This window comes from Corvus cornix, chromosome 9, assembly GCF_000738735.6.
Source record: "Corvus cornix cornix isolate S_Up_H32 chromosome 9, ASM73873v5, whole genome shotgun sequence".
NCBI lineage: Eukaryota > Metazoa > Chordata > Aves > Passeriformes > Corvidae > Corvus > Corvus cornix.
The window spans coordinates 4,890,896-4,918,266 of NC_046339.1; the positions used below are offsets into that span (position 1 = coordinate 4,890,896).

General features: G+C 43.9%; 1 protein-coding gene and 1 long non-coding RNA gene across 3 annotated transcripts; one reads left to right on the forward strand and one right to left on the reverse strand.

The window, feature by feature from the left end:
• Positions 1-1,685: 1,685 nt before the first annotated feature.
• TNFSF10 (TNF superfamily member 10) lies at positions 1,686-11,581 on the reverse strand. Its single transcript, XM_039556921.1, has 5 exons — positions 11,365-11,581; positions 7,567-7,719; positions 6,050-6,092; positions 5,244-5,363; positions 1,686-4,544 (listed from the first exon to the last, which is right to left on the reverse strand). Exons 1-5 carry the CDS (start codon positions 11,485-11,487, stop codon positions 4,096-4,098), a joined length of 888 nt encoding a protein of 295 aa, XP_039412855.1. The 5' UTR covers positions 11,488-11,581; the 3' UTR covers positions 1,686-4,095.
• Positions 11,365-27,371, forward strand: LOC104688034. Of its 2 annotated transcripts, XR_005602645.1 has the most exons (5): positions 11,365-11,452; positions 12,494-12,629; positions 19,641-19,757; positions 24,258-24,442; positions 27,238-27,371. It is a non-coding gene; the product is annotated as an uncharacterized LOC104688034 (long non-coding RNA). The 2 variants fall into 2 exon arrangements; XR_005602644.1 differs by having other exon boundaries at positions 24,258-27,371.

Sequence of the window (27,371 nt, forward strand, 5' to 3'; positions counted from 1 at the left end):
GAGCTGTGAGAGAAGATGGCTCTAGGTTCCCAAAAGTTATCTGCTAGCCCTCAGCTGCAAGAACATCAGTTTCATGTTGCCAACAACACAAGAGTGAAGGCATTGGTCTTACTGCAATGAAAGAAAGGGACTGAAGTTAAGTATTTTTTATTCAGTTTTATCCACTAGCTGGATGTATGAGCAAACTAAACATTAAAAAGAGAATTTAAAAAACACATTATACTGGACATTTACCTCTCATGGAACTCTTAAAATATTAGTGGTTCTCTTCAGTAGCTTCAAAATTGTGTTGAGCACTGGAGATGAGGTAGAAGAGTTTCTATTTCTGGAGTTTTGAGGTCTCTCTCCTATGTTCCATTCTTTCCATTTTCTTCTCATCCAGTAAAGTTCTAATTCTTGCTTATATCATTGTTTGTTGTCATGGAAATATCTGAAGGCTTTGATTCTACAATGATTATGTGCTTATTGTGCAGAGTAGAAGAAACTGGAAAAAAAGACTTCAAGGTAGAGATTAGTTTTAAAATTATGTATCTCCAACAACTCAGAGAAAAGCAAATTCGGGTTTTTTTCAGGGACAGAAGGTGTTTTGACTGCTGTTACAAATGTGGTTTAGAGAAGAAGGTAGCACCTGGTGTATGCTTTCAAAGGTTATGGTTTAGCAACTCCCATCACTGAGGAGTGCTGATGGAATAGCAGTAATCCAGTTTAATAACATAAAACACAGAATGGGCTCAAATTACTTTACAGTTGTTTATATGGCAGTAATATCTGCAAGCAGACTTCAAAACACTGCTGGTTTATTAATCAAAGCCGTGCTCTGAGGTCACTAATTCAGAGGTAGCTGGTTTAGACTCAGCTTTTGGCCGTGCTTCAGCTCACTGTGTCACTGGGTCACACTTGGGCATCATGTCCCTCTTCCTCAGACTCACTCCCCAACTTCAGAGAGAACATGGTCCCTTGGTGTAGTGGTTCCACCTCCCTGCCATGGGCAGGGACACCTTCCACTATCCCAGGTTGCTCCAAACCCCGTCCAACCTGGCCTTGAACACTTCCAGGGATGGGGCAGCCACAGATGCTCTGGGCAACCTGTGCCAGGGCCTCCCCACCCTCACATGGAGGAATTCCTTCCCAACATCCCATCTAACCCTGCCCTCTGGCAGTGTGAGTCCGTTACCCTTTGTCCTGTCATTCTGAGCCCTTGTGAAAAGTCCCTTTCCAGCTCTCTTGCAGCCTCTTTAGGTGCTGGAAGGTGCTATAAGGTCTCCCAGAGCCTTCTCTTCTCCAGGCTGAACAAACATCTTCTACTGTAGTTTGGTAATGAGTAAAGATCAGATGTTTTGCTTCTAAATAAGAATTCCCAGTGCTTAAATAATTGCTAAAGCTCAGAAACATGATTAGTACCTCAAGAGAAATGCTCAGAGTTTTGTCCTCTGGTCACAAGATTGTTTTCAGGGATTTCTTCAGCCTACTGCTTCCAGATGCTGTTCACCAGCTGGGATCTGGAAGCCAGTTATGGGATTACACAATATGGCATTGCTCAATGGTTTGCATTTTGTCCTTTGCATTGCAACCATTTCTGGCATTTAGTGGATTATATCTGATACCAATGAATGTCAGGGAAATGATTTAAGACAGGGTTGTTATGGAAGCCATAAGATGACACCAATAATCACTGCAAGACTAAATAACTATTTAGTAAAAATGTTTTATATAAAAGGCACGTAGAAAAATTTACAATATTCACACATTAATGCAACCTATAAAAATTTGCTACATATGTCATTCAGCATAAAGTGAGATGAAAAGTGTGAGTCAGGACACAGCACAAACAGAACCTGCTATATTTTTCCATTCTTCTTCAACAGTGTCCTGTCTGATATCCCTTGATAATCTACCCCCAAGATAATATCTGGCAAACATGCCTTCAGATCACTAAGAAAATTACTATTTGGTGTGACTCCTGTTGCAATATGCTCTGCATGCAGAGACCAAACCTGATAGCAGGGGTCAGTCCTGCGCTGTAATCACCAAGCCCAGTCCATTTGCAAGGAGAAGCTACAAAAGTCATTTCTGCAAGGTAACAGACATACAGGTGTGTAGGGAATGGCTCTGTTCTCCAGCCTTTTCTGCCAGGGAGACAATTTCTGAATTAAATACTGAAATCATAAAGAAAACTGTAGAAATGTTTTCTGTTCTCTGTCAAAACAGATGATCTCAGAAGGAGGCAAAAACCAAAGTGTTCCAGTAAATGGTGAAGAATTTCACATATTTGATTGCCACTGAAAACAGTGTGTGTGACACTGTTAAACAGCAGGCAGAAGTTAAAACTCATTATTTTCAGTGTACACTGGTGTGTTTCTTTGCCCTAACCTGCCAAACGAAGGGTGTTCCTGAAATTCTTCTCTTGCTGCTCCAACACAGGGATTTAAGTGAGCCAACACACCTGCCTGTCTGAATGGCCAGATAAATCCAGGGGCTTGTGTCTATTAATCCCCTCTTGTTGGCTGGCAGGAAGATGAACGATGCCTGTTTACTGGTGAGGCCCATGTGCAGGGGCTGCCCAGTGATTTAATTACCACAACATGCAGGTGAATGGGAGGGTTCCCACAGCAACCCCTGTGTATTCAAAAAAATAGACAGCCAGACTTTCTCCTGCCATCACTCTGTTGATGTAAAGGAACATTTGCAGAACTCTCTTCCTTTTCCTCCAATATTTTTTTTTTCACCTTCCCCACTGTTTTCTCTGAATCTGGGCAAAATGAATTCATGGTCCAATTTGCTATTCCTCCACTGACAATGCTACAGATGTGCTGATTTACACTACCTGACTTTTGCTGTGCATTGAGCCCATACAGTCTGAAGTTTCAAATCCTTTTAATACAAAATAGTCATTTGCATAGAGTTAAAAAATATACTGTTCATTTTTTTAAAAAAATGTATTTTGCAAAAAAAAATTATGGCAATTTTCTGCCCATTCCTAAAAATAAAATCAAATAATTACAGCATTACCTAAATAAGCAGCACTTTTTTAAGTACAGATAGTTGTGCCTGTTTTCCTTAAAATGTTAGTCATTGGGGTGTGTTATTCTACATTACATCCTACCAGACACAGACCAGTACAAATAAACATGGAAGAATCTTGTCATGCCTAACTTGCTGCAAATTTCTCACAGAATTCAGTATTTACAGAAACCCACCTTTTTTTTTTTTTTTCTGGATCCAGTTCTTGCTGCCAATAAGTGTAACAGCAACTGCATTACTGAACTTACTGGAAGCCTGGTGAGATGTCTGCAGCACAGTAATTAAGTAAATAGGCACTGTTATAAAATGTTGATCAAAACACAGATTGATTTCAAAAGCTCTTCAGTGCCATTCCAGCAGCTGTTCTTATGTACAATATCCCAAACAAGACAAATGTGTTTACTCAAGACATGATCCTGGAGAATGCTTAAGCACATACTTAATTTCAAGCATGTGGATACCCTGATGTAGTCAAGACTGTTTGTGTGCTTAAAATTAATTAGGTGCTTAAGTGCTTTGTTAAGACGAGATGAAGATGTGCAGCTTCTGCAAAACTCCTGTTCAAAAAACTTCTGGAGAAATTCCACGGGCACTTGGGGAACAGGATGTACAAAAGCTCCTTACAGGAGCTGACATATTCAAGAGAGGGTCCCAATGGAGACCACAAATAAAATTTGATATCCAGTCTGAGCCTCGAGTAGCCAGACCTGGAGCATCCGCCATCCCTCGTGCCACAGCTGAGCCAGCCTGGAGCATCTCTGCTGCTGGTGAGCACTCACCTGCCCGGGGTTCTGGCCAAAGGTATGGCCTGAGGAGTGTGAATCCCTCACACATCCCCAGCCTGGCTGCCTGTACCTGCACAGAGCATTGCCACCCACAGCCAGCTGCTGCTGCTCTTCCTGGCTGCTGGGACAGAACTTGGCATGGTCGGACCTCGCGGTGAGTGAGCTGAGAAAGGGGAGTCTGCTCTTGTTGGTATCGATACAGCTTTTGCTTGTTATCCCCTATTTTATAGGAATTTAGGCTGTCCCTGACTAGAAAAACTGGGCCATTTGGGATCATGATTTTCATGTTCTAACCAATCATAAAGGCTCCAAAAAAACTTGCTTCTTTGTCCATGTCAACTATGTCACTGTTGCTGACAGAGACAAAAATTCTGTCCTCTCTCTTCAGCTGAAACACACCACCTTGATAGATGGAATAAAGTCCATATTCCGCCTTTTTAGACCAGCAGCTTGTCCTTGCACTTTTCATCAGCAAAATGGGCTCAGGGTAATTAGTCAGTTTGTAAACATACTGGACAAGCTGTTTGGGGTTCCTGATTTGTCCCAACAAATCTGAGTCCTCGTTCTCGTTTTCACGGAATCGGAAGTAAATTTGTGAGTAGATGTAATAAAAGCCCGTCTGGGGTATCACTAACTCGCCGTTTCTCAGCTCCACATTGTAAAGGAAGGAGTGGCCTTTTCTTGATGATTCCCAGTTGTTTATTTTGTGTCCAATCCCTCTTCTGGGCAAGGGACTTACTGGAGAAAAAAAAAAAAAAAAAGAGAAATGTTAACTTCAAAACCACGTAGTGAAGCTGGGCAGCTGCTAGCTGAGGAGCCTGGTTTTTAATAATGAAGTAAGGAAACCTGCTCTTCCCAGCCATTCTTTAGGTCCATTCTCACAACAATTTGATGGTCCATAAGTAAGCTTTATGTGGGAATTAACATGAACTGCCTTTATTTTTAATATTTGTCTCCCAAGTAAGAGAAAAAAAATCATGCTTCTACTTAGTAACAAAATAAAAATATCCATTAGTGTCTGATAGCCTCTGAAGCTGCAGAAACCCAAGCAAGCCCTTCATTAACATGGTCCAAATGTCAAGTCTCTCCTGTCTGTCTCACATTTCTAATAGGTCTGTCACCATAGCAGCTGGGACTCGCACAACCGACAGAAGGAAATGAAAGGAAAGAGGAAAACTTAACACTAGGAAGAAGGACATTTACATTCTTTTTTCCCCCTAATGAAGGTTCCAAAAGAAGAGTTAGGGAGGCGCCCAGAGGAAATGGGCTTTCTCTCTGTTTGGTGAGAATTAGCAGAAAAAACCCAATGCGTGAGACAAGATGATTTGTTTCCTGCTACTAACCCGATATAAGTATTAAAAAGTGTTTGTAAGCATGAGGGTAGCAACTAGAGAGTCATTTCTGTGGTCTTTAACTGTTGTTAGAGGTTTTCCTTACTGCGTGAGGACAGGGCACTCCTCCTGCTGCTGCTGCTGCCCGTCAGATGCGCCGCGATCCTGCGGGTGGGACCACGCGGCGTCTGCCCCTCCGTGTGTGGCAGTGTCAGAGTCCTTTCAACTAAAGGAAGGGGAGAAAAGAAACCCCACATCAGAAGGAAGAACATTAGAAGGCACATCTGTTCCATCTGACTTGATTTTAAGGAATAGGTATGTCATTTTTTGACTGAATCATGGACTGATGGCTAATTATTGGCTAATAAGGCTCAAATTCCACTTTCACTGTTGCTCTTGAGATGTCTTTATGTGCCTCTTTGTTCTCCTTTTTCTCCTCCCTCTGCCTTCAAGTTGTCAACAGACAAAATAACCCATAGTACTCAATTTTATGGTTAAATACTCCTAATCTTCCCCGTGAATCTCCACTTGGAGATTCTAATGCTTTTTCCCAGCATCTTTAGTGTGAGCTTCAGCAGAGCTATTCCTTAACTCACCTCTGCAGCTTTGTGCTGCATGTTCCAGGAGCTTTTTAAGGGGAGGGTTTTTTAAATGTCCCCCATAACACACGGGACTGAGATCTACAGGCTGAGTCCTCTACATCCACCTTGCATAATTACCTTGCTGTAACCACTTGACTGTATTTCTGCCTCCTGAAAATTCACCTTCTAGTAATAAGTAATCATTTTTTGATGACTTGATGCCAGTACAAGATCTTAGTCAATTTTCCGCACTTCTAAAAAATCAAGTCATTACACATCAAGTGCCACTAGCGGCTCCTTTTTACCACAGATAATAAAATTATTATAATACCATTGATCGCAGATATGTTTTCCTCGTAGCTTCTTGACATCATCTGCCAACAAACACAGAGAAAATGAATTAGCTTGTCATCTGGGGCTGACAGGTGCAGGAAAAAGACACACCTTTTTTTACTCATGAATAAAGAGGATTCTGGATTTGATCAACAAGCAAATAGAAAAAAACCCCACCTATTACTTTGTTGTAATAAAGAATTTCTATGTTTACATCTTTTAGATAATGAAAGACATGAGAAAACATTTTCAAGAGCTCAGGCATAAATCTGTTGAAAAAATCTGACCTTCATGCTTCTCTCAAATAAGAGAAGTGTCCAAGCACCAGCTTCCATTTGCAGAATACTTGCTAGTGTGAACTGCAGGGTCTTAGATCTGAGAAATTAAATTAATTTTTTTTTTATACCTCTACCTATCTAAGTTCTTAAACCAGCATATTTTACTCTGTGCATTCCCCTTCTTCATAACTGTTTGCTGACTGCTGAAACAAACCAGTTTGGTATGGACAGTGGTACAGCTGCAGCAAGCATGGTGATGATTTACCTGGCTGGCTAATAAGGCCTTTATTGCCATTTACTGATGGGTTTTGTCCTGTCACATTTCTATTTATCCATCTATCCTATTAGCAATAGTAGTATTAGTTACATTATTGTAATTGTAACTTACTCTGGCACCCAGGCTACCTCCTCCCACGCAATCAGGGAGTTAACAGATATATTAGATGTGTAAACATCCACCAACCAAAACAACACTTTCTCTATGCAGAAGTTCAGGGACTTCACTGGAAGAGCTTCCACCAAAGGAGCCGAGATCTCAGAACACAAATGAAGAATCTGTTTTGGACTGCAAGATCTGTTTCTGCCAGGAAATTTCAGCCAGAAGAGAACTTTTATGGATCAGCTTGTTTATGTGCTGGAGATGGGGTTTTGAAAGCCATTCCAGAAGATTTTAGCCTCTGCGATTGTTCAGCCAGACTGACTTTGTTCTCTGTAGCCAAAATTATGTGGATTGTGTGTAAGTCACGCAGGAGGTGCTCTCTGGAAGGTGCTGTGCCCGATGCTGTGTGCTCACTTGCTCTTTCCTCCACCACTACATCACCCAGCTCATGACTGGACCATTCCTTAGGCACCTTTGTAGCTCTCCCTGTGTTACATTTAATCTCATTTTCTCTTCCCAGTGTCCCTGTATTTCCAAAGAGGCAGTGACAGCTCTGATAGCACCGTGATCTGTATGGTCAGGTAGAAACCCTTTATCCTGAGGTATTTCAGACAAGCCAACCCATCACTGGCATTTGCTTAGTAAAAGCTGATAGTTTTTGTTTTATTATTTCCTGAATGCAGTGAAACCACTTTTATGGGTTGGGGTTTTTTTGGTTTTTTTTGCTTCAGTGCAAGCACTCTGCAGCTGGAGCTGTGGCCTGACAATTGCTTTGCAATAAAACAATCCGAGCCTCCTTTATTCTGCTATTAGGATTCTTTCAGCTGTAACATCCCCAAGCACTCTGTTCCCAAATACCTTTTTAATTAACTTTCCCAGGTGCCACTTTACTTGCCAGCAGGGATCAGCTTCTCTGTCTTCGCTTTCGATGAGATCCAAGTTTTGGATGGAATTTCCGATCTCCTCCCCGGTGAGACAAGCGATGCCGCTCTTGGAGTACGAGTCCTGGAGCTGCAGCAGAGGGGAAAGCCAGGATTTTTCACCCATGATGTGTCTGCAGCTGTGGTATGTCACTATATTCACTGTGCTAAGGAACACTTCTCTAGAGCATTTCCTGGTGCAAGTAGGGCTATATGAACATCATGAGGATTTAATCCATCCTGATCTGACATATTTCAATATGAGGGCATACCTCACATGCAAAACTATGCTTGCATTGTCTCCATGGATATAAATTTGGTATCAATTTAATAGGTTTTGTGAAAATTCAATACCCAAATCCCTCATGTTGTAAATCCTTTAGTTCCTCTAGTTCTGCATTGAAAACATTTCTTTTACAGAAGGGTTTGGTTTTTTTTTGTTTGTTTGGGTTTTTAAAATATATTATTGAAAACAAATACTAGAACTTAAACATATTTTTTATGCTGTCTTTTCAGCCAATTCCATTTGTAATCCAGACTTTTGCTGTTATATATCCATTCCATATCCTCCCCATATCCAGTTTGGAGTCTCTCCTAATAGCATTTGTCATAATAGTCCAGACAACTGAAATGACATTTGAGCCCAAATAAAATTATAATGCTAGATGTTTTTGACATGAAAATACCAAATATCTATCTCTATCCTCCAGTCATAGAGAAAACACTTTTTTTTTTTTTCCCTGCTAAAGAGAAATGAGCTTGAAGAGATTGGCAAAACTCCTTTTGGCTCCAAGGCAATCTGACTGGGAGAGCTTTCCTAGCGGAAAGCTCTGTCCAAGCTCCCTGCGGATGCGACTCCAGCTGGCGCTGTTGGTTAATGTGGGAGCACAGAACCTGTGACCAGCCCCTGTTTGCTTTGAGCTGGGCTCCTGCTGCATCAGCTACAGACTGGTCAGCCTTGTGGAGCCAGCAAAGCACTGCGGGAACTCGGAGGAAACAGCACTAAACATGCAAAGCATTCAGATGGAATTCTGGTAGTAGCATTTAAATTTCACTTTTTTGTTGTGTTAAAGAAGCTTGGTTTGGTTTGCTAAACAGATGCATTTTTTTCTACAAGTACCAGTTTTTAGCTGTCCTTGAGACTGGTGTATTGAAAGCAAGAAATGGATTTCCTCCTTCACACTCCATGCTTTTCCTGGCTTTTAGAAAACAAAGGTGTCTACGAAGAGATTTCCTGCTCCAGGGGGAGGAGATTTCACCTCCTTCAAGTCCCACCTTCAGTTTGCAGCAGCAGATTCCACTGAACTTCAGCTAGTACTTGAAATGATGTTGTGTTTTGTAGGCAGCAGAAGGAAAAGGGGCCGGAAAAGGGGCCCCCATTATGAGTGTTTGTGAGGGTTTCTGTGTCTTTGCCAAGGAGTACAGTGGTATTTTTAAATCAAGTTTCAAGAACTCAAAGTGATTAATACTATGTGCTCATTGAGGTAAAACTACAGCTCTGACAGATTTAACTAAACAATGAGCTTCTATAACAAAGTAGTTTGACGAGTTTAAGAAAAAAAGCCAAACGTAGGCAAGTTGTGAGGTTACTGTTTATTCTCTTGCAGACCTGTCACAGCTCAGCTCCCAGCTTTGCCCTCCCACCTGTGCCTCTGCCTCCACCTTACCTGTTCACTTTTCCCCAAAACAGCTTTACTCTCCTGGCACTGGAACCATGTTTTGTATGCAGTTTGAAATCCTCAGGGAATGCAACCTTGCAGCAGCATATTACAGTACTGAAGGATTGGAATTTCTCTTGTAAGATTTACTCAAATGAGGTTTATCTGAAGCACTGAACCCTTTGAGGACACAAGTCCTGCAGGAATCTTATCTTGTAAAGACTCTCTCTTATGTTAGGAGTGGTTACTGGACTGTTTTTGAAACAGAAGGAAGCCTGAGGATGTTGTCCTTGCAGCCCCATATCCTGAAGCATAAGAATTTTATTGTCTCAGTACTTCCTCTTAAAGCAAAACAGTTAAACAAATGTCATACTCCTAGTCCTAATCAGTCCTACTACAGCTGTAGTGGAAAAACCCTGCTGGTTACCAGCATACTTTTTGTAAAGACAGAAATGCCTGCAGTCCACAGTAATTTGGTGAAGGCGCAATGCAGGTATTGTGAACATCAAAGGGAAGAAAAACATGCAAACAAAAATCATGGTGTATCTACAGAGATTTATTCCACATGCACCATGTGGATGTGGAGTAGCAGGCTGTGTCTAGATGAGGTTTTTCCTGTTGGTTGTGCACCAAATGGCACATGCAGGAATATGTGGTTAATGTACCCCCTCCAGAGCCAGCAGCCTTCGTTTGTAGCCCAGCATGACTTAAATTTGGACAGATTTATCCCTTCACACCAAAGGCAGGCTTGTTATTCTTCAGAAACTGTGAGTTGTATTTTGGGCAAGTCCCTGAGATGTGGTTGTGTCCCAGGTGTACATATTTGAATAGAAGGAAGGAAAAGATAACTGTGGTTACTAATTACTTAGATTGGCAAGTTTGTTAGCAAGGGACTCTGAACTGTGTGCATGGAGAAATGAGGATGCCTTTATATATTTTTCTTCATTAGCAATCATGTAACCTGATTTCATAAAGTCAGCACATTTCTGTGATTCCCCCATTTGACTGCCACAGCTATAAATTCAGCAGGAAAATCTGTTTTATACGTTTTGCAAGTATGAACATTGGCTCCTGTTGCAGAACACTGCACACCCTTTGCCTCACAGAGAACTCTGACATCTCAGAAGACTTCACCTATTAAATCCAACGTGGAATAAGTGCATATATAGCACAATATGCATATATACATTATTAATAATAATGTGATTAATTATGCATCGCTGAGTGCATATATACAACAGTAATTTACATTTATGCAATACTTTCTGAAGTTGTAGATGTACAGAACGCTTACCTGCAAGTAGGTTTACCTTTGTGCCAGGAGGAGCAACATATAGGCACAACTTACAGCAGGACAGTAAATTTGGGATAAGACACTCACGGAAACCCTGAGCAACAAGGGGTCCATGAAAAGCAGGGCCACACACATGGGACTATAACTTAAGTGCAGCTTTCTTGGAGTGTAAATGATCTTTTGCAAGAGGAGGGAAGAGTTAAGCAGCAGCTGGCAGGCCTGAAGGGTGGCTGCAAGGAGACCAAAGCTTCTAGACTATACAATGGATATTAAACAATTTATTCTGGGGAATTCAGTAATGTTTGCTGTCTGGTGCAGTTCCTTTAGGATTAGTCACACTCTTAAAACCATGCATTGTCCTAGAGGACGCATCTAAAAGGCACTTGAGCTTTCCTCACTCCTTCTCCACGGCGCCTGGACTGCCCAGCTGACAGAGCCTGTTCCACCCAGCCCTCCCGGCGCTCCCGCACCGCAAAAGTGATGAGACGGCGAATCCGCGCTCTGATGGGAAACACATTTCCTGCAGAAGCGCACAACTTTGTTTATTTCGAGTCAGACACTTTGTAGGTGCCCTGGCTTGGAGCTCCGCTCCCCGCGCACACCCAGGGCCCGGCTGTGCCGCGGACAAAGGGGAGCGCAGCTCTTTGTCTGCGGGGAGCGGGGGCTCAGCGCGGCCCACGGCTGCTGCTCGCACCGCCCCCGCCCACCGAGCCCGCGGCCCCCGGCTCGGTCCGTCCGAACGGGCAGCGCGGGGTCCCCCCCGCCGCCGAGCCCCCGCACAGACCTGTCTGAGCTCGCTGGTGAAGTACAGGAAGGTGACGGCCACGCACACGGACTGCAGGAGCACGGCGGCCACCAGCACGGCCCCGCAGGTCAGCGCGGGGCTGGGGCCGCCCGCCGGCAGCATCGTGGGGCTGGCTGGGGCGGCAGGGCCGGCCTGGGGGCTCCGGGGGCTCTCGGCCGCTGTCCCGCAGCGAATGCAGCCCCCGGCGAATGCAGCCCCCGGCAGCCGCCGCGCTCAGCCCGCCCCGCCGGGGGATGGAGCGGGCGGGGCGGGGCGGGGTGGGACGGGCCCTCCCCTCCCTCCTCTCTCTGTTTTGCCTCCCTGCCCTGCCGGTTTTCCTCCGTCTCCTCACTGGTTTCCTGCCCTGGTTTCCTTCCCTTCCCGGGCTTTCCTCCCGGGTGCCGCCGCTTTCTCCGCCTCCCTCCCCGAAGCGCGGGATCATTGCTGAGATGTGCGGTCACAGCTCAGCGCTGCTGGAGTATTTCCGAGCAAACTCGCTGAGAGGTCGCCACCAGAGAATGGTGGAAGCTGGTTTTCTTAAGACATTAAGGCTCTGGTTATGTGCGCAGAGAAGCCCGGAGTTTCCTGAATTCAAGCTGTGTTACAGAATCACAGATTGGTTTGGGTTGGAAGGGATCTTAAAGTTCAACTCGTCCAACCCCCTGCCATGGGCCAGGACACCTTCCACTATCCCAGATTGCTCCAAGCGCTGTCCAGCCTGGCCTTGGACACTCCCTGGGATGGGGCAACCACAGCTTTTCAGGGCAACCTGTGCCAGTTTTTCACCAACCTAAGTGTAAAAACAGTTTCATTGTAAATAACTTCTTTCTTATGCCTAATCTTAATCGACGCTCCTTCAGTTTAAAACCATTACCCCTTGTTCTATCAAAACAGGCCCTGCTGAAAAGTCTGTCCCCGTAATTTTTATAAGCCACCTTCAAGAACTGAAAGGTTGAGTTACTGCCTCCCTGGAGTCTTCTCTAGTTGAACAAACCCAATTCTCTCTGCCTTTCTTCATAGGAGGTGCTCCTATGAAGCATCATCTGATGCCCTCTGAGCATCATCTGGATTCACTCCAGTAGGTCCATGTCCATCCTGGTCTGTCCTATCTGTGTCCTATCCTCTGCAGCTTCTCCTGTAGAGCTCGTACACCTCAGAAGGGTGCCTGTGAGCCAATAAGCTGTGCCATGAGCTCCTTCCCAGTGCTACCAGTGCTTCTACTCCCTGGTCATGACATGATTACTGCCACAGTACATGGACATCAGGTACGTTTTGAGTTTGCTTTATCGGAAGGCACTTTGGGGTTTGTTTGGTGAGTTTTCAAACTTCTAAGGCTCCTTCTTGCAAGCTTTTCTCCAAGCTGTTCCACCCAGATAATTTTCCAAAGGCATGTCCATGCTTTAGGGTGTGTCCCTTGACTTTCCCTGGGGTTTTTGACACCTTCACCACATACAGACTGGGTTATAAGCAAATCCATAATTATCTGCTGATACTTTTAAATCAGCAGAGGTAGCACCTCTGCTGACTATGCAGCCATGGAAAACTGGGATTTCAAATCTAAGTGCAAACATTTGAGTCAGGTCACTTTCGTGCTGTTGGCTACAGGGTAGGATGAAATTTTGGCTCCTGCTCAGCATCTGCTACCTGAGTTCCAGGAAGCAGGTGGGAGTTCTCAGTATCATTACAGGGAAAAATTAAAATCAAGATCTCTTCATCTCTCCTGACTATTGAGATCATCTTTAGAAGACATAACTGCATTGTATTCAACCATTTAGAGGAAAATTAATTGTTTTTTCTTCCATCATAATGTAGCAAAATAATCCCCGAATCCCTGTTCAACGTGGCAGCAGGCAGTTTATTTGTCTGGCTCTTTGAGACATTCAATCTGTGTGCCAGAACAGTTCAGATCTGTGTGATTCCAACACATATGTCAGATGGAGGATAACGTCTTCTCAAAAGTGAGCTCATGGTCCCCTCCTATGACTTCTCAGGAAAGTCAGTGTGACATTTTGGGCTCCTTCTGCTTTGTTTACCATGGTTCATAAATTCTTAAGAAAAATTTCATTTGAGAGAGTCATGTGACGAATCAGTTAAAAGGTGGCAAACTGACTTGGATGAAGACTCCTGCCTGCTGAAGGGAGTTTTTGTGGCTATTCATTCTAGTTGTTTAGGGAGGTCATATCTCATATGAGGGAGTTTCCTTTCAAAAAGAATAGAAACAAAAGTGAAAGAGAGCCAGGGCACTACAGAGCACTCTTGTTCACAGTTAGGAGCTGGTTTGGATTCTGTGTTTTTCCAGCCTCTTCATGGATTTCTCCTCACCCTACAACTTTTAACAGAACTATTTTGTAGGTTAACATACCAGTTCAGGAAAGATTTTTTCAAGACCCATATACTCAGTTTGTTGCCCTCTACCAGGCATGGCCTGTGTCCCCCTGACCCATAATTTTAAATCCTCCATAGGTATTCCTTATGTTTCTGATTTAATACTTGTTTAATTAGTGCCAGGCACTAATTAGTGCAAGGCAAAATTAGCCAAGTGTGGTTTGAAAAGAGCGATGGGAAAAACACACTCAAATCCATCTCTTCAAAAAATTATGAGTTCACTATCTTTCTGAAGATTTAAGATCTGCAAATTTCATTACAAATTTCATTACACAATGTTTATGAGTTTGCACACTGACATAGGATATTCCAAAAGTGAAACTCCAGTCATTTCCAGCATTGAATGCACTTGAAAATCTTTGCTACTTTCAATGCTCACTTTCCTGCAATCAATTTTTGTCTCTAATAAGTGTGAGTTTATACAGAAAATAACTTGTTTTAAAGGTTCCAAGAGCAGAAAATGAGTGTTTGGATGAAATTTTGCCGCAGTAAAGCTGGGGCAGTGACACCAGTGGGAAGGAATGGTGTTAGCATTCTTTTAAACAGAACCAAGTCATGTGTTTGTGTAGTGCTAGACCAGGGCAGCTCCCCAGTAAAACCTCTGATTCTTCCTGGCTCCTTCATCCTATTAAAGCTTACTCAGCGAGCTGTTTAATTAGAGATAAACCTTAATCTGTGCTGTAGACTTAGGAGGCGTCGCTTGGCATGTCAAGGAAACACCGGGCAGAGGACCTGCCACACTTGTCCCCCACCAGTGTGACTGGTAGGAATCTATAATGGCTCTGAAAATGGGCAAAAATGAAGGAAGAGTGACTTGAAAAAGTCCTTCCGTTCCCGTTGCTCACTGATGGCAGTGATGTGGGTGACGAAGGTGTTTTCAGAGGAGGACAGAGGCTCCCGTACACGTACTGCTGCCAGCCGTGCAGGTGGCTGTCACCGCTGCTGCCGCTCCCTGCCAGCCCCGGCACCGCAGGGCTCTGCTCGTTTTCCAGGGCAGACAAAGCAGAGCTGATTTCTGGTACGGAGCAGGTACTGACTTTGATTTCTCTGCTGGGCAGCAGAAGGGGTCGTGTTTCTCATCACAGCATGTAGCTGCAGAGAGGGAATGAAGCCGTCCCTCCTTCCCCCCAGCAGACGCCTGAATGCAGCTCTTGCTTTGGGCTTTGCTGCTCCAGCCATCAGTTCCTGCAATGGAGCCGCCGATTGTTTGGCTCTGAGAGCGCAGTGGGAGATTGCTGTCTCCTCTCCTTCCTGAAGGGAAGGGGAAGTCCCTGCCCATCTCCGCAGCCTCCTAGTTCATCTCTGGGGCGCTGCCACACTCAGCTCAGGGCACGGGTCATGGACAGAGTCACCCTGCCGAGCACCCCAATCAAGCAGGCACAAGGAGCCTGCAGCCAGCACAGAGTTAACCTTGCCGTGTGGTCCTCAGCCCTGCACATGTGCTGGACAGATCACATCTGACTCCCGTGGTTTGTTCATTCCCTCGTGGTCCCTGTGCCAGATTCCAACCTCATGTTTTACTGTTAGTTGTAAACCATCTCAAATCCATGAGTTCATTGTGATTTGTACTGTCAGGGGATCAGGATCTATTTATCAGTGCAATATTCTTTTGGCCTGTGGTGTTACACAAACAACAGCAATGGTTTGGCTGGCCCCAAATACACCTATGAATTAAATTATTCAGACCTGACATCTCTCTTTCAATGCCCCAAGCAGTGGATTTGATAAATAGAGCAGGAAATATCTGTGCATGGACATGCCACGCTCATGTCCAAAAGTGCTGTAGCAACAGCATTCATTCCAGATCTAACTTTGGATCTCTCCATTTTAGTTAAGAAAATACTTTACCTTTTGCCTGTTGATATACTGTATATATTTTGAGCTTGTTCTTAACTTTTGTCAGTTATATAGGGGCACTTCCAAAAGTATATTGTCCTTTATGAGTGCTTGTTATGAAATCTCTCTCTGAGAGATTTAGTGTCATAAAATCACTGAATTGTTTGGGTTGGAAGGGACCGTAAAGCTCATCCCTGCCCTCATCCCATGGGCAGGGACACCTTCCACTGTCCCAGGTTGCTCCAAGCCCTGTCCAACCAGGCCTTGAACACTTCCAGGGATCGGGCATCCGCAGCTTCTCTGGGCAACCTGTGCCAGGGCCTCCCCACCCTCACAGGGAAGAATTTCTTCCCAATATCCAATCTAAATCTGTACTCTTTCAGTTTGAAGCCATTCCCCTTGTCCTAACACTAGTACTTCTTTAGCTTTCAAGCCCTAGGGATTGTCACGAGGCACATCCCACGTGTTATTCCCTGAATGAGTACAGTTGGTTTCACTAGGGTGCCCTGATCCAAGATTCCTTCTCACACTGGGGTTTTTTTAACATAAATCATTTCCATGTCATTGTTTTCATTATGATTTGTAGTGCCACACCTAGGAGTTTCTGTTTGACAGAAATGTCTCACATTTCAACATTTCTGTTTGTCTTAGAGTGAAAGATTTTGATTAAAGAAAAGTTTCTAAATATGTCATTTTGGAATAATTGAAACACCTTTATCATTACAATAAGGCATGTATCCATTGTAAGGGATACATGGCTCTGCTTTCCTGTATTCCCTGGGGATCCCTGAAGTAGCAGGAACTCCTTTCAAGTGCAGATTCCAAAGCTGGACCTGGCCATGTGGCTGTTCCATTACTGCACAACCAGTCTTGTGTGAAGTGCTAGATGCTGCTCAGGCTCCCTGGCTAGGGGAGCAAAGGGAATGTTTATAGATGCTCTTAAGTCTTTTTCTATGTTACATTAACAAAGTGATAATGTTGAAATAGGTTCATTGTAGTCTCAGCTCTGGAGGGAGCTGGGAGGAGATCCATAACACATCCATCTGCCTCCCCAACATTTCAGAAAGAGGAAGAATTGTCCCTGGCACACAGCAAAGATTTGCTATGCAATTAGCTTAAGCCTTGAAGCATGAAATTTGATTTTCTTTACCATAGGTGAGTGCTTTTGAACTCCACTGAAAATGGAAGACAAATATTTCTCTTTAGGGTGCCAGTTGTGTATGCAGAGAAATTACTTTTTTTTGAGGCTTCTTCTCAGCAAAGCATCTGTCACACACCTGTCTATCTTCATCTGGGCTACAGATTCCTCCTGGGACAGATGAAAATCAGTAACAAGGCTGTAGGTAGAGAAGTGAAGGAGATTTCTCTTTCCTTGCTGGGGCTACCTGGCATTCACAGTCCCCTGTGCTGTCAGCATCGTGGCCAGGGTTTTGCTTGGATATGCTCTCCCAGCTGGCAGCAAAATGCTGTGGGTGCAGAGGAACAGGGGAGAAGCAGGTGGGGATGATTTGTACTTACATGAAGCCTCTTCCCTCTTCCTGGCAAACCAGGACATGATGGATTAATTGGATGGGCTGTGTCTTCTCTTGCCATTGAAAAAAACGTGGAGTGAATTAAATTCTCGGTGATGTCCAGAAGGATCTCTTTTCCTGCTGTCATAGTTTGGTTTCATCTACAATATGTTTCATCTGTGTTGAGGATGTGTGGATTGGGTTTTGCATCTGTATCAGCACAGCCCTCATGGGGACATACTAATGGAAGTGGGGAAGAGGTTTGTTTGTATCTGCAGCTACTCATCCGCGGCAAGAGCATCGCCGTGACATAGAAGGTGATACCCATTGCTGTGTGTGCACTTTGTGGGCTTATTTACTCTGTGTCCTACTGCTGTGGAGGCTTTGGGGCTGCCTGGTGGCTGCTTTGTTCTGAGGAGTGGCACAGACCCTGGGAAACACCGTGGACTACTCTGATCTGTAGCAAGTGGGTCTGGCTCCCAGATGATTGATGAAGTGCTGCATATTTCAGTCTGCATATTATTCTTCTACTGTTTCATTTATGTCTATTGAATGACTTCATGCCAGTAGATAGAAAATACTCCTCTGCTCAGTCTTCTGTGCTCTATGATTAGTATAAAGCCCAGGGAATAACAAGAAGAGAATACAGCCATGAATATTGTAGCTATTTCGCCCTGAGTGAGGGACATGGGAGGAATTTCTGGGAGTGGGGTGCAGTGACTCTCATGCAAGAAACACTTGGATGAGAGTCACTCAGGGGGTACCTGCACCACCTCGAATGTGGTTCTTTTCAGATTGACAGCTGTGAATTCAGGGGGGCTGGATCAGGGACTAGCCAGGTGAGTCAGGGTTTGACGGACTGTCCAGAGGCTTGTGAGCAGGAAACACGAGTCACTGGAACCCGTGGAAGACTGGAAGAACTTGAATTACTTGTGCAGATTGCTGGGTTATCAGTTAGTTGGAGCAAAGACGGAAGGGAGCCTTGGCCTTGGTGAATATGCCAATCACATCACGGTGGTGATAAACAATACACGTGCTTTATGTTATAAAGGTGCTTCATAAATGTCAGCTGCAAACGTTATATTGGAATTCTGTGTATCTGCATCTTTGGTGACCAGCTGGTATTTTCAGTGACACCTAACTGCAAAGGCATTTGCCTTCTGTCCTGGAAAAGGGTCATTATCAGGCAGGGAGCAGAAATTCCCCACAGCTACTGCCAAAGAGAGCATTGAAACAGCTCTGTGGCCAGTTTGCCACAAGAACAGAGTCTGAATTGATCTGGAGCGGATAGCAGATGGCAAATTTTGCCAGATGTAAGATGTTTTCTTGGGCTTGTAGGCACTGAAACTCAGTAAACAGAAAGAGCTTGAGGAAGAATAGAAAGCGAAGCAGTCTCCTGGGTCAAATTTCAGTTTCATCATTCCTACTCCAAAAGTTGTGTAATATTTAACTGAAAAAAGACATTTATAACCATAACAATATTTAACTAAAAGCAAACTGCAGTGTACTTCATCAAGCTGCAGTATATTTACTCTTGGACCAAGATTTTTGCTTTTCCTCACTAATTTTCAACTTCAGCTAACATTCATTTGGAAAACAAGAACTTGAGTGTCTGGGAATAAAACTCATGTAACAAACGCTTCCCTGGGCTCTTCGAAACAGGATTTCCTTATTTACTTGGAAAGGAAGTTGGAAAAGGCTCCTGACAATAAATATCTAATGCAAAAAATATTAAAGTGGAGAGCATAATATTTTTTTAAACAACCCCACTGGTTTAGAGCTAGAGATTGCTACACCGCAATCAGTTTACTTGTTCTGGGTAACCCACAGCACTTATCTTTTCCCATTAATTTTTAGCTAGCCCTGAGATGTAACTTAATACAGGAGTGCTCCACCAAACAAACCCTGGAGACTTTTTCATATCTTAGCAAGCAAAACATTCCCAACTTGTGTTTTCAACTTTGTTCAGTCATTACTCTTATTTGCCTGAACACCACAACAATATCAGCAGAGTTTTAAAGTAATCTATTAACCAGAAAGGTGATTCAGGCAGTGCAAATAAAGACCATCTGAAAACAAAATGTAAGGTGTCAACCCTTGGAAGGAATGAGATTGCACAGAGGTGCTTTGAGCCTTATCAGTCTCATCCTTCATTGTTCCAGGTGTCTCCTCAGACCAGAGTGCACAGGATTCAGGAATCCCTGGCATTTCAGATGGTGATTCCAGGTGGACTTTTAGGGTTGTTGGGCGGTTTTTCTGCTGAAGAAAACATCCATATGATGACATAATCTTGATATAGGTGACCTTTTTTAAGGCCCAGCTCCTAGAGTTTATAAAGATTTGTAGATGTAATAAGGAAAAGAAAAAAAAATCAGGTTTTACTGTGAAAGAGGAAAGGCTGGAAATACAGCAAAAGTATGTCCTGGGGGTTCAAACATAACTTCAGATATTAAAGGAATCCAGAGTTGCCTGTAAAATATTTTGCAATAGTAAAGCCATCTCAAAACTTTTTTAATGATGAGTGTTGGAAACTTGTTTTGGCAGAATCAATGCATGAGATTGCCATGGAGAAGGCTTGGGAGGATGTTTGGGTCCTTATTAAAGCTACATGGACATAAATAGCTATGGAGTCTCTGTTGCATGCCAATATTACCTGACTGGGTAAGATTTTGCACTTCTTTAATCTCCTGGATAATTTTGGGTTTGGGGTGTATACTGGTTAAGCTGGTTAAGGATTTGTGGAGTTTGGGATAAGAACAAATTGGAAATGTTGCAACAGAATGTTTGCATTAAAAGAATAAATGCAAAAGTAATTTCTTTATAACTAGGAAGAATTATCACCAAAGGGCACTTGAAAAATAATTGATGACTGCAATCAGCCACTAAAATAGTTCTTCAGCACAGTTAGATTTTAAAACTACCTCCATGACTGACTTAATTAAAACAATTACCAAGGGATTTGCCTTGGCTTAAAATGATATGTCTGTCTCTATGACTTTTGGAGGCAGGTGAACTCTATCTCCTTGGCTTCTCTAAGGCTCCTGTCCAGTAACATATTTGGGACAATTAGGTCCTTAATCACCTAGAGAAGAAATATCACTCACCCTGGCACCAGAGAGCCATTCCCAGCACAGAGATTGTTCTGGCGTGTGACTCAAGGGCTTAATTTTAAAAAATGGGCAGTTAATGTTGCAGATGCAGTTTTGTGAAAGGAAAACACCAGGAGATGATGATATGGCTTCACAAACTTCCCCCCGCTCTGTTGGTGCCTTGGTGTCAGTGGCAGCAGCAGGATGTGATAATTGGGTAGGATCTGATACCCATCTCTCTACACAAAGCTAATGCCAGAGTGAGGATGACTCTTCCCTGGCCATGAGGAGGGCTCAGCTGCCCATCCGCCATCAGCCTTAGCCACTCCAAAGTGTTTTTGTCAGTGCAGAGGTTGGATCTGGCTCATCATCAGGCTCTGGCTTCTTTTAAGGTGATAGTTTAAAGGAAAAGACTCAGTGAATGGCTTTCTCATCACCTCTGCCATAAATTTTTGATGAGTGCTTTCAGGCTGCTGAAACTCTCCTGTCAGAGATCAGTGGGGAAAATCTTACCTGTTATGTAACACTCATTTTGGGAAAAAACCACTGTTTATGAGAAACACAATGCTTACTTCCTCCAGTGAGATTATCATTGGTTTTGTTTTCCTTTTCTTTGTTACCAGCAGTTCCATGTTTAGCTTGAAGTGTCTCTGAAGGGAGTTACCGACAGAGCCTCAGCTGAACCTGCTTTCTGTTTCTGTTACCAGCCACATCTTGAGGTGCTTCCCAGGACAGTCTGTACCTGTGGGAGGTCTCAGCTGGGGCCAGGTGAGGCCTCAGTCAGACACAGCTCCAGAGATGCCACCAGCAGCTTTCCTGAGTTGGTGGTTTGGCCATCCCACTGGCAATATCCATTGACATCTCCCACTGCTTTTCAGCATGTTTGAAACAAAAATTCAGTTTCCCAGAGAGGTTTGTGGTGTGGTGACACAGAGGGTTCTGTTAACCTGCTTAAGAGGCGAGGAGGTGCAGGGCAGGGTGAGAAATTCCATCCCAGGCTGTGGCCTGAGCTGCCCTTTAGTGAACAGGCTGGGAAAATGGGTCAGTCCCTCACACAGGTGGGTCAGGCCCTCACACACCTCCTTCCACCACAGCTTCCCACCCAGATGTGAAAAAGGTGCTGATGTCACTCCCTGCCAGCAGCCAGCTGTGTAAAGGACCTCTGCCTTACGCAGGGAAACACAGACCCTTCTCCATAGAACACCTTTCACGGAGGCTGAAAGTGGAGCTGGGGAAGCACCTCTGGCTTGGCTGTGAATGTCATGAGGTAGATGTGCATTTTAAACAGAGAGAGTAGAAAACATGAGACCTTTGAACTCACTGTTATCAACTGAAACAGGAGAATGGAGTGAAATTCCAATTTTAATTTGAGCAGTGAGGTTACTATAGAGCTCATCATGTTTGCCAGTGCTTCTGTTCTGCTGATTGCTGATAGATATGCAGATTTTATTTAAATTACAGGATAGCAGAAGACAATGAGGTGCTGTCACAAATCTAGACAGAAGGGTTACTAGGATTTCCAGAGAGCTGTTGGGAGTGAATACGCAAAGGATGCTCAGCTCTGCATATAACTTTATTTTCTTTTCTTCAATGTGTCTCCTTAAGAAACATTTACCACCACTGGCCCTCTGTCACATGGAAGAGGTGCTGTTTAGTTTGTATCACTTAAAACTGTTAAACTGTGCACAAGCAAGGGCTGCTTCTTCAGAGAGCCCTTGTTCTGCAGCTGGTTATGAAAGAGCAATTTCGTTGTCCTTGCAAGACATTAATAGGGAGGAAGTTAGAAATATTTTATAAATATCCCATACATAGCCTATTTATTATGCTCATTTCCTCTTCCCTTGCTCAGAAACTGTCTCAGGGTCACTTGAAGCTGTAGCTGAAGATGCACAGCAGCTCTCCCCACGCTGCCATGCCGACTGCAGACTCAGATTTGCCTCCTATGGCCACACTTAGAATGAATCAAATTCTTTCGGAAAGAATTACACACAGTCCTGAAAATGGTTGTGTGCAGGTATGGCAAATCAGATATGCCCTGAATATTTATAATAGTAATCTGTTTGTTCTCTTGTGCTTGCCATGCACAGCTGCACAGGCATTTATTCTCCAGGGAGCACAACAGCTGGACAGGGCTAGCAGAGATTGCTGTGATAATATGTTTGCAAATCATTAGCAGGACAAGGCACTAAAGCCCTTTGAAGCTTCCCACAAAGGATTCAGCACATCTGAGTTAGCCAGGGCAAGGGCTGGGGTCTGGCTCTGGGGGAGGGCTATGGCAGCAGGAGATGGAAGCTGGCAGGAGGGGATTTTTGGTATGAAGAAAAGCAGATGTGAACACGGGGTTTGTCCAAACTCCCTTTCCAAGCACCGCTTCCTGCCTGCTGAGGAGGCACATTTTTGTTTCAAAAGAGCTGAGTCAGGTCCCAGTATTACAGAATTGATGCTCCTGAGGTGGGTTTTGATGCTTCATCTGGTTGAGCACACAGAGGAATCCCCTTCTCACCACCAAACCAGTGCCAGCTTTCCTGCTCCACTGAGTGCTGTGAAGGAACAGGCTCCCATCCAAATAGGACCAATGTTGTTGTCAGCCCAGATGCAAGTCAGAATATAGGTCAGCAATGCTCCATCTCTGCTAAACATGTCCCTGAGGCTGTTCTCTGATCCCCAGCACCAAAAACAACATTGCAGAAAGAACAATAGCAATGCCAGAGTTACAGGAATCAGGTTGATTTTGTTGCCTCTGGGAATTTTACTGCTGAGTCTGCCACAAGGAAAAAAAGCTGGGTGCCAACACAGCTGGGTGCTGCTTTAGATTTTAAGCTTCTTTGTGGTAAAAGTGAATCAGTTTTCTCCAACACTGAACCTTTTTGAAGGTTAGCGGCAATGATTCACAGATCCATCACTGCCTTACTTGGAAAAGAACCTGTTGCACATAAAAATAGGTTTAATAACCTCTTTCCTTCTCTTGCAAGTCGCTCCTTCAATCAGAGAGAGGGAATTTTGCTAGCCAGCTGACTGCCAGGGCCTCCAGAGTATGGTTCTTAAAATGCAATACAGGAAATTCCCCAAATTTAAAAAATGTTCCAGAGGCAAGATTTGTAGGAAAAAAGCAGTAACTTCTTCTTCATTTGCACTTTTGCAAATCAAAAGAGGGGCCTGAGGGGTAAATTGCATTCCTTATTTGTAATCCTGGCTTGCTGTGGGTCTGACCCAGGCTGTGTCTGATTCTTGAGGTCACATAGTGGTTTTAACTCCAGATTTGCATGTGAAAAAAGCATTCAGTGATGCTCTGTGTTTAGGCATGACCTGCAGGCAGGCAGCAAGTGGGGAATGTGTCTTCAGTGTGACCCTTCAGCTGCTGGTGCTCACCTGCATCCCACCAGAAATAAGTTTGTGAGTTACTGGTTCTCTTCATTCCCCTGATCAGAGCCAGTCCTGTTGTAACAGCCTCCACAGGCTCAGAGCTCTTGTCCCTGCTCATGATAGAGTTCATGGAGAGAGAAAAAAAATCCCCTCTGACCTCATCATTTCTTGGCTATATCTGTCTGAAGGCTGGATGGCTGCACCCTCCTCAGGGCAACAGGCTGACAGGTCCCCACAGGTCTGAAAAGAAAATATCTGGTGTTCCTTTCCCTTCTTTTGGGTTTTTCTGAGCTCTGCACTTCTTACTGTAGTTTTTAGGGCTGGAAACTTACTTTTGTTTTCTTTAGGAAGAAACGTTTGTGAATCTAGGCTTGATTATTCACCTGTTTCTGAGGTGGTGTTTCTGTGGACAGCAAACTGCATCAGGCTGATGGAGATGTGAACCAAGGGGACACCTGCCAGCTCAGAGCCCCTGAGAGCTGCACTGGGCTCTTTGTCAGATTTCTGCTCTGACTTTAGCCAGATTCTTCAGCTTTTCTTCCACAGTGTGTCCCTGTCTTCAAGGAGACCATCAGGTGGAAGAAATCCCAGAAGCCAATCCCCCCCCAGGCAGATTACGCAGAATTCGTGCCTGAAGAGCTCTTTGTGGGAATTGACTTTCAAGGCTGAATTATTGATGCATTGACAAACTTCTGCTTTCTTTTCACAGAGAAGGAACATCATGAGAAACAGACTGCTGAAAAATCCTGCTAATCAGATAATCCTTGAACATGGTGCTGCTCCAGACTTGAAGTCTCCACACCTGCATGGATGTAGAGGTCTATTCTATGAATGAATGCACACTCCTACCTAAACCTGCCCACAGACATTCAAATATATGTCTGTATTACAGATGTAAGTCCTCCCAGTGCACGGTAATCCTGGCTTGGTGCACTTAGCAAAACTTTGATTTATTGGGCTTTAAGTTCTCTGGATGACAATCATCCCCAGATGGAGTACTGCTGTAGTTGAGCCAAATATCTCTTTTGCCTGTAGGACACCTGCTATTACACTTTCTTAACATGGAGAATGTTCATTTTTCACCCAAATACTGTTCACTGTTAGGTAAGCATGTAGCTCTCCAAAATTCTTGTCAGGTTACTTTGCTGTTTCTGGCAGCCTGGAGCAGAGGTTTGATGTATGTTTAATGTGTATTTACACTGACCTGGAGGATTTGCAGTTCTAGTAAAACATCTTGTATTCACCTCATTCTTTTCTCAACTTTATGTCCGTAGAAGTATAATATCCAACCTGGCTTCCAAAGTTTCTCACCTAATTTCTGCATTTTGGTGGGTCTCAGCTGTTACAGCAGAGTGCAAAGGGTCTTGTAAGGGTAGGAGAAAGTGTGCAGGGTGTAAGAGTTGGGTGATCCTAGACAAGATATTTATCTTCTGAGCAGAAATGTTCAGGAAGCTTTAGCTGAAGTAAATACAAAGGCTTTAGGTTGTGTTTGGATTAAGATGCTATTCATTCACCCAGCAATACCAATGCTGACAGGTCTGTGTAGCTGCAGAAGGATTTGTGCTTTATCCTGACACAGGCAGCATCAGCAGAAAGGTCAGCCAGTGGTCACGTCATGGAGCTGAATGCTCCCACAGACTGAACCTTTGTGGCCCAAGGAGTGTTTTTAAACTATGTGGTATCTACTTTTGAAATCCAGTTTTCAAAAGGCAATATATATATATACATATACATATACACACATACGTATATATATATTTCTGAAGCATTTCTTCCTTGTCATGGCAGTTTAACATTGCTGGACTCATTTCAGTGCTGTGAGTGTGCAGAGTGGAGGGAACACAGCTCAGGCTGTGCTGCTGGCAGCTGAGGTAATCTAGTCATGACTTGCTGTGACTTTCTTGTTATGAAATCACTGGTACTGGATAAACACAGAACATCTGCCTTCCATCCCTTCTAACACCTCATTTTTGGCTGTAAATAAGTGCTCGCTGTAGCACTGATCTGAACTGAAGATTGTAAATGTGCAGGTGAGTGAAGACACCTCAGAGCTCTGCAGTGAGGCATCAGGGACAGGAGTGATCCCTGCAGGAGCCACAGAGGCACAAATCATGCTGGAGACTCACCCAGCTAATGGGATTACTGGGGAGAAATGCTGTGCCCTTCAGGAGCTGGCCTTCAGCAATACAGCGAGGGGTCTATTGGAACAAGCACTGAAATGTCAGGGTGCAACCTTACACTGCAGCAAAGCCAAGGCAATGGCTCGTGGATGCTGGGAAGGGACTGTTCTGTCACTCAGCTGCTTGCTCCCACTGCCTCCCAGGAAGCTGTCAGGAATTCACCTGTCCCTGCCCTGGGCCAGCCCATAGAGCAACCCAAGAAATGCAAACAGCTCCACGTAAACAGACAATAATTTCTTTTGGCAGTTTGCTCCCTGACTGGAGTTTCCCCAGATGTTTTGTTTTCACAAGTGATGGGTTTTGGGTTTGAAATATGTGTGTCTTTGGGACCTTGCATTGGATGTGGGCCTGCCCTCATTCCAATTCACAGCAAATCCCAGGAGAACTGCAGCAGGAAGAGGCTCGTTTCATGGCTCACAGCCTGGAAATACTCTTCTCAACATAGTGTGGCTTTCCAAAACTGGAGGGGATCAACAGCATCAGTGCAGTGTTTTGTTAGGTTAGATGGCCAAATAATCTGTGAAGAAGCCAAATACAGACATGCTTTCCTTTATAGTTAGTAAAAAATGCTTTAAAAAAATGGTGAAGAGTTGCCAAGAGTTCCTTGAGTTTTAAGTTTAATGAATATTTGCAGTTTAGAAGTTATTTGCTGGATTTGTAGATCAAACAGGAGAAAACCTACCTTGACTTAAAAGTCAAGGAAAAGTATTTGTATTTTTACTTATTTCACCTTTCAGCTCTGATGGACTTAAAGCTCTGGCAATGTGTTGGTGTATTTGTCTAAGCCCATAAAGATAATCTTAGCCCTCAAGGGCTTACAGTCAAAATAATTTCTTTGCAGTTCCTTGGGTCCATAAAAACAGCTGAGTAGCACCGATGGGAGTATTGTGATAGTTCACCTCCACTGTACTTGCAGGGCTGATGCCTTAAGCTGGGCACAGATAATTAAATCTGTTGCTGCTGTCAGGTTTGTAGGAATGTCCTTCTGTTTCAAAAGCCTTTTACCAATTGCACCTGTAATCACAGAAGAATCTTTCAGTAAAGTCCCTCAGGCATGCAGGGAATGGAGAGGTGCACCCAGCAAGATGCTCTGTCTGATCCTACTCCTCCCCAGTCACTCTGCTGACAAAGCTTTCTCACACTTGTGTGAAATGCTAATGTGGGAGGGGGATTCCCTGGCTCCAGTCCCTCCTGACATTTTCAATCCATTTCCCAGGCCTGTTTTTCCATCCTGAAGTGTAAAATTAATTTTGATGAAATCTTGAGTGAATTAAACTGCAACACAGCGATCTCTTTGCTCAACTCATATTTGCTGTCTGCCTTATTTATATTGAGAAGAAGCACTTGGGCATGCCAATTGTCCTGTCATTTTTTTGCCTTGTGCATCGAGCCTTTGGCTACTAGAATTAAACTGGAAAATACAATTAAAAGCATTAGCTGTAGCAGACATACAAAAAAATATCATTACATGCTTGACAATGTTCTCCTTCATATTGTTAATCCCTGCAGATCTACCTCTGTTATTAGATTTCATCCACAGATTTTATTTTTCTTGGAAGACTACACTAATTGGAATGAGAATTCCTGGTTGTATAAGGAAAGAAAAGGAAGATGTCACCAAGCTGGAAAGCCTCACCTGACTT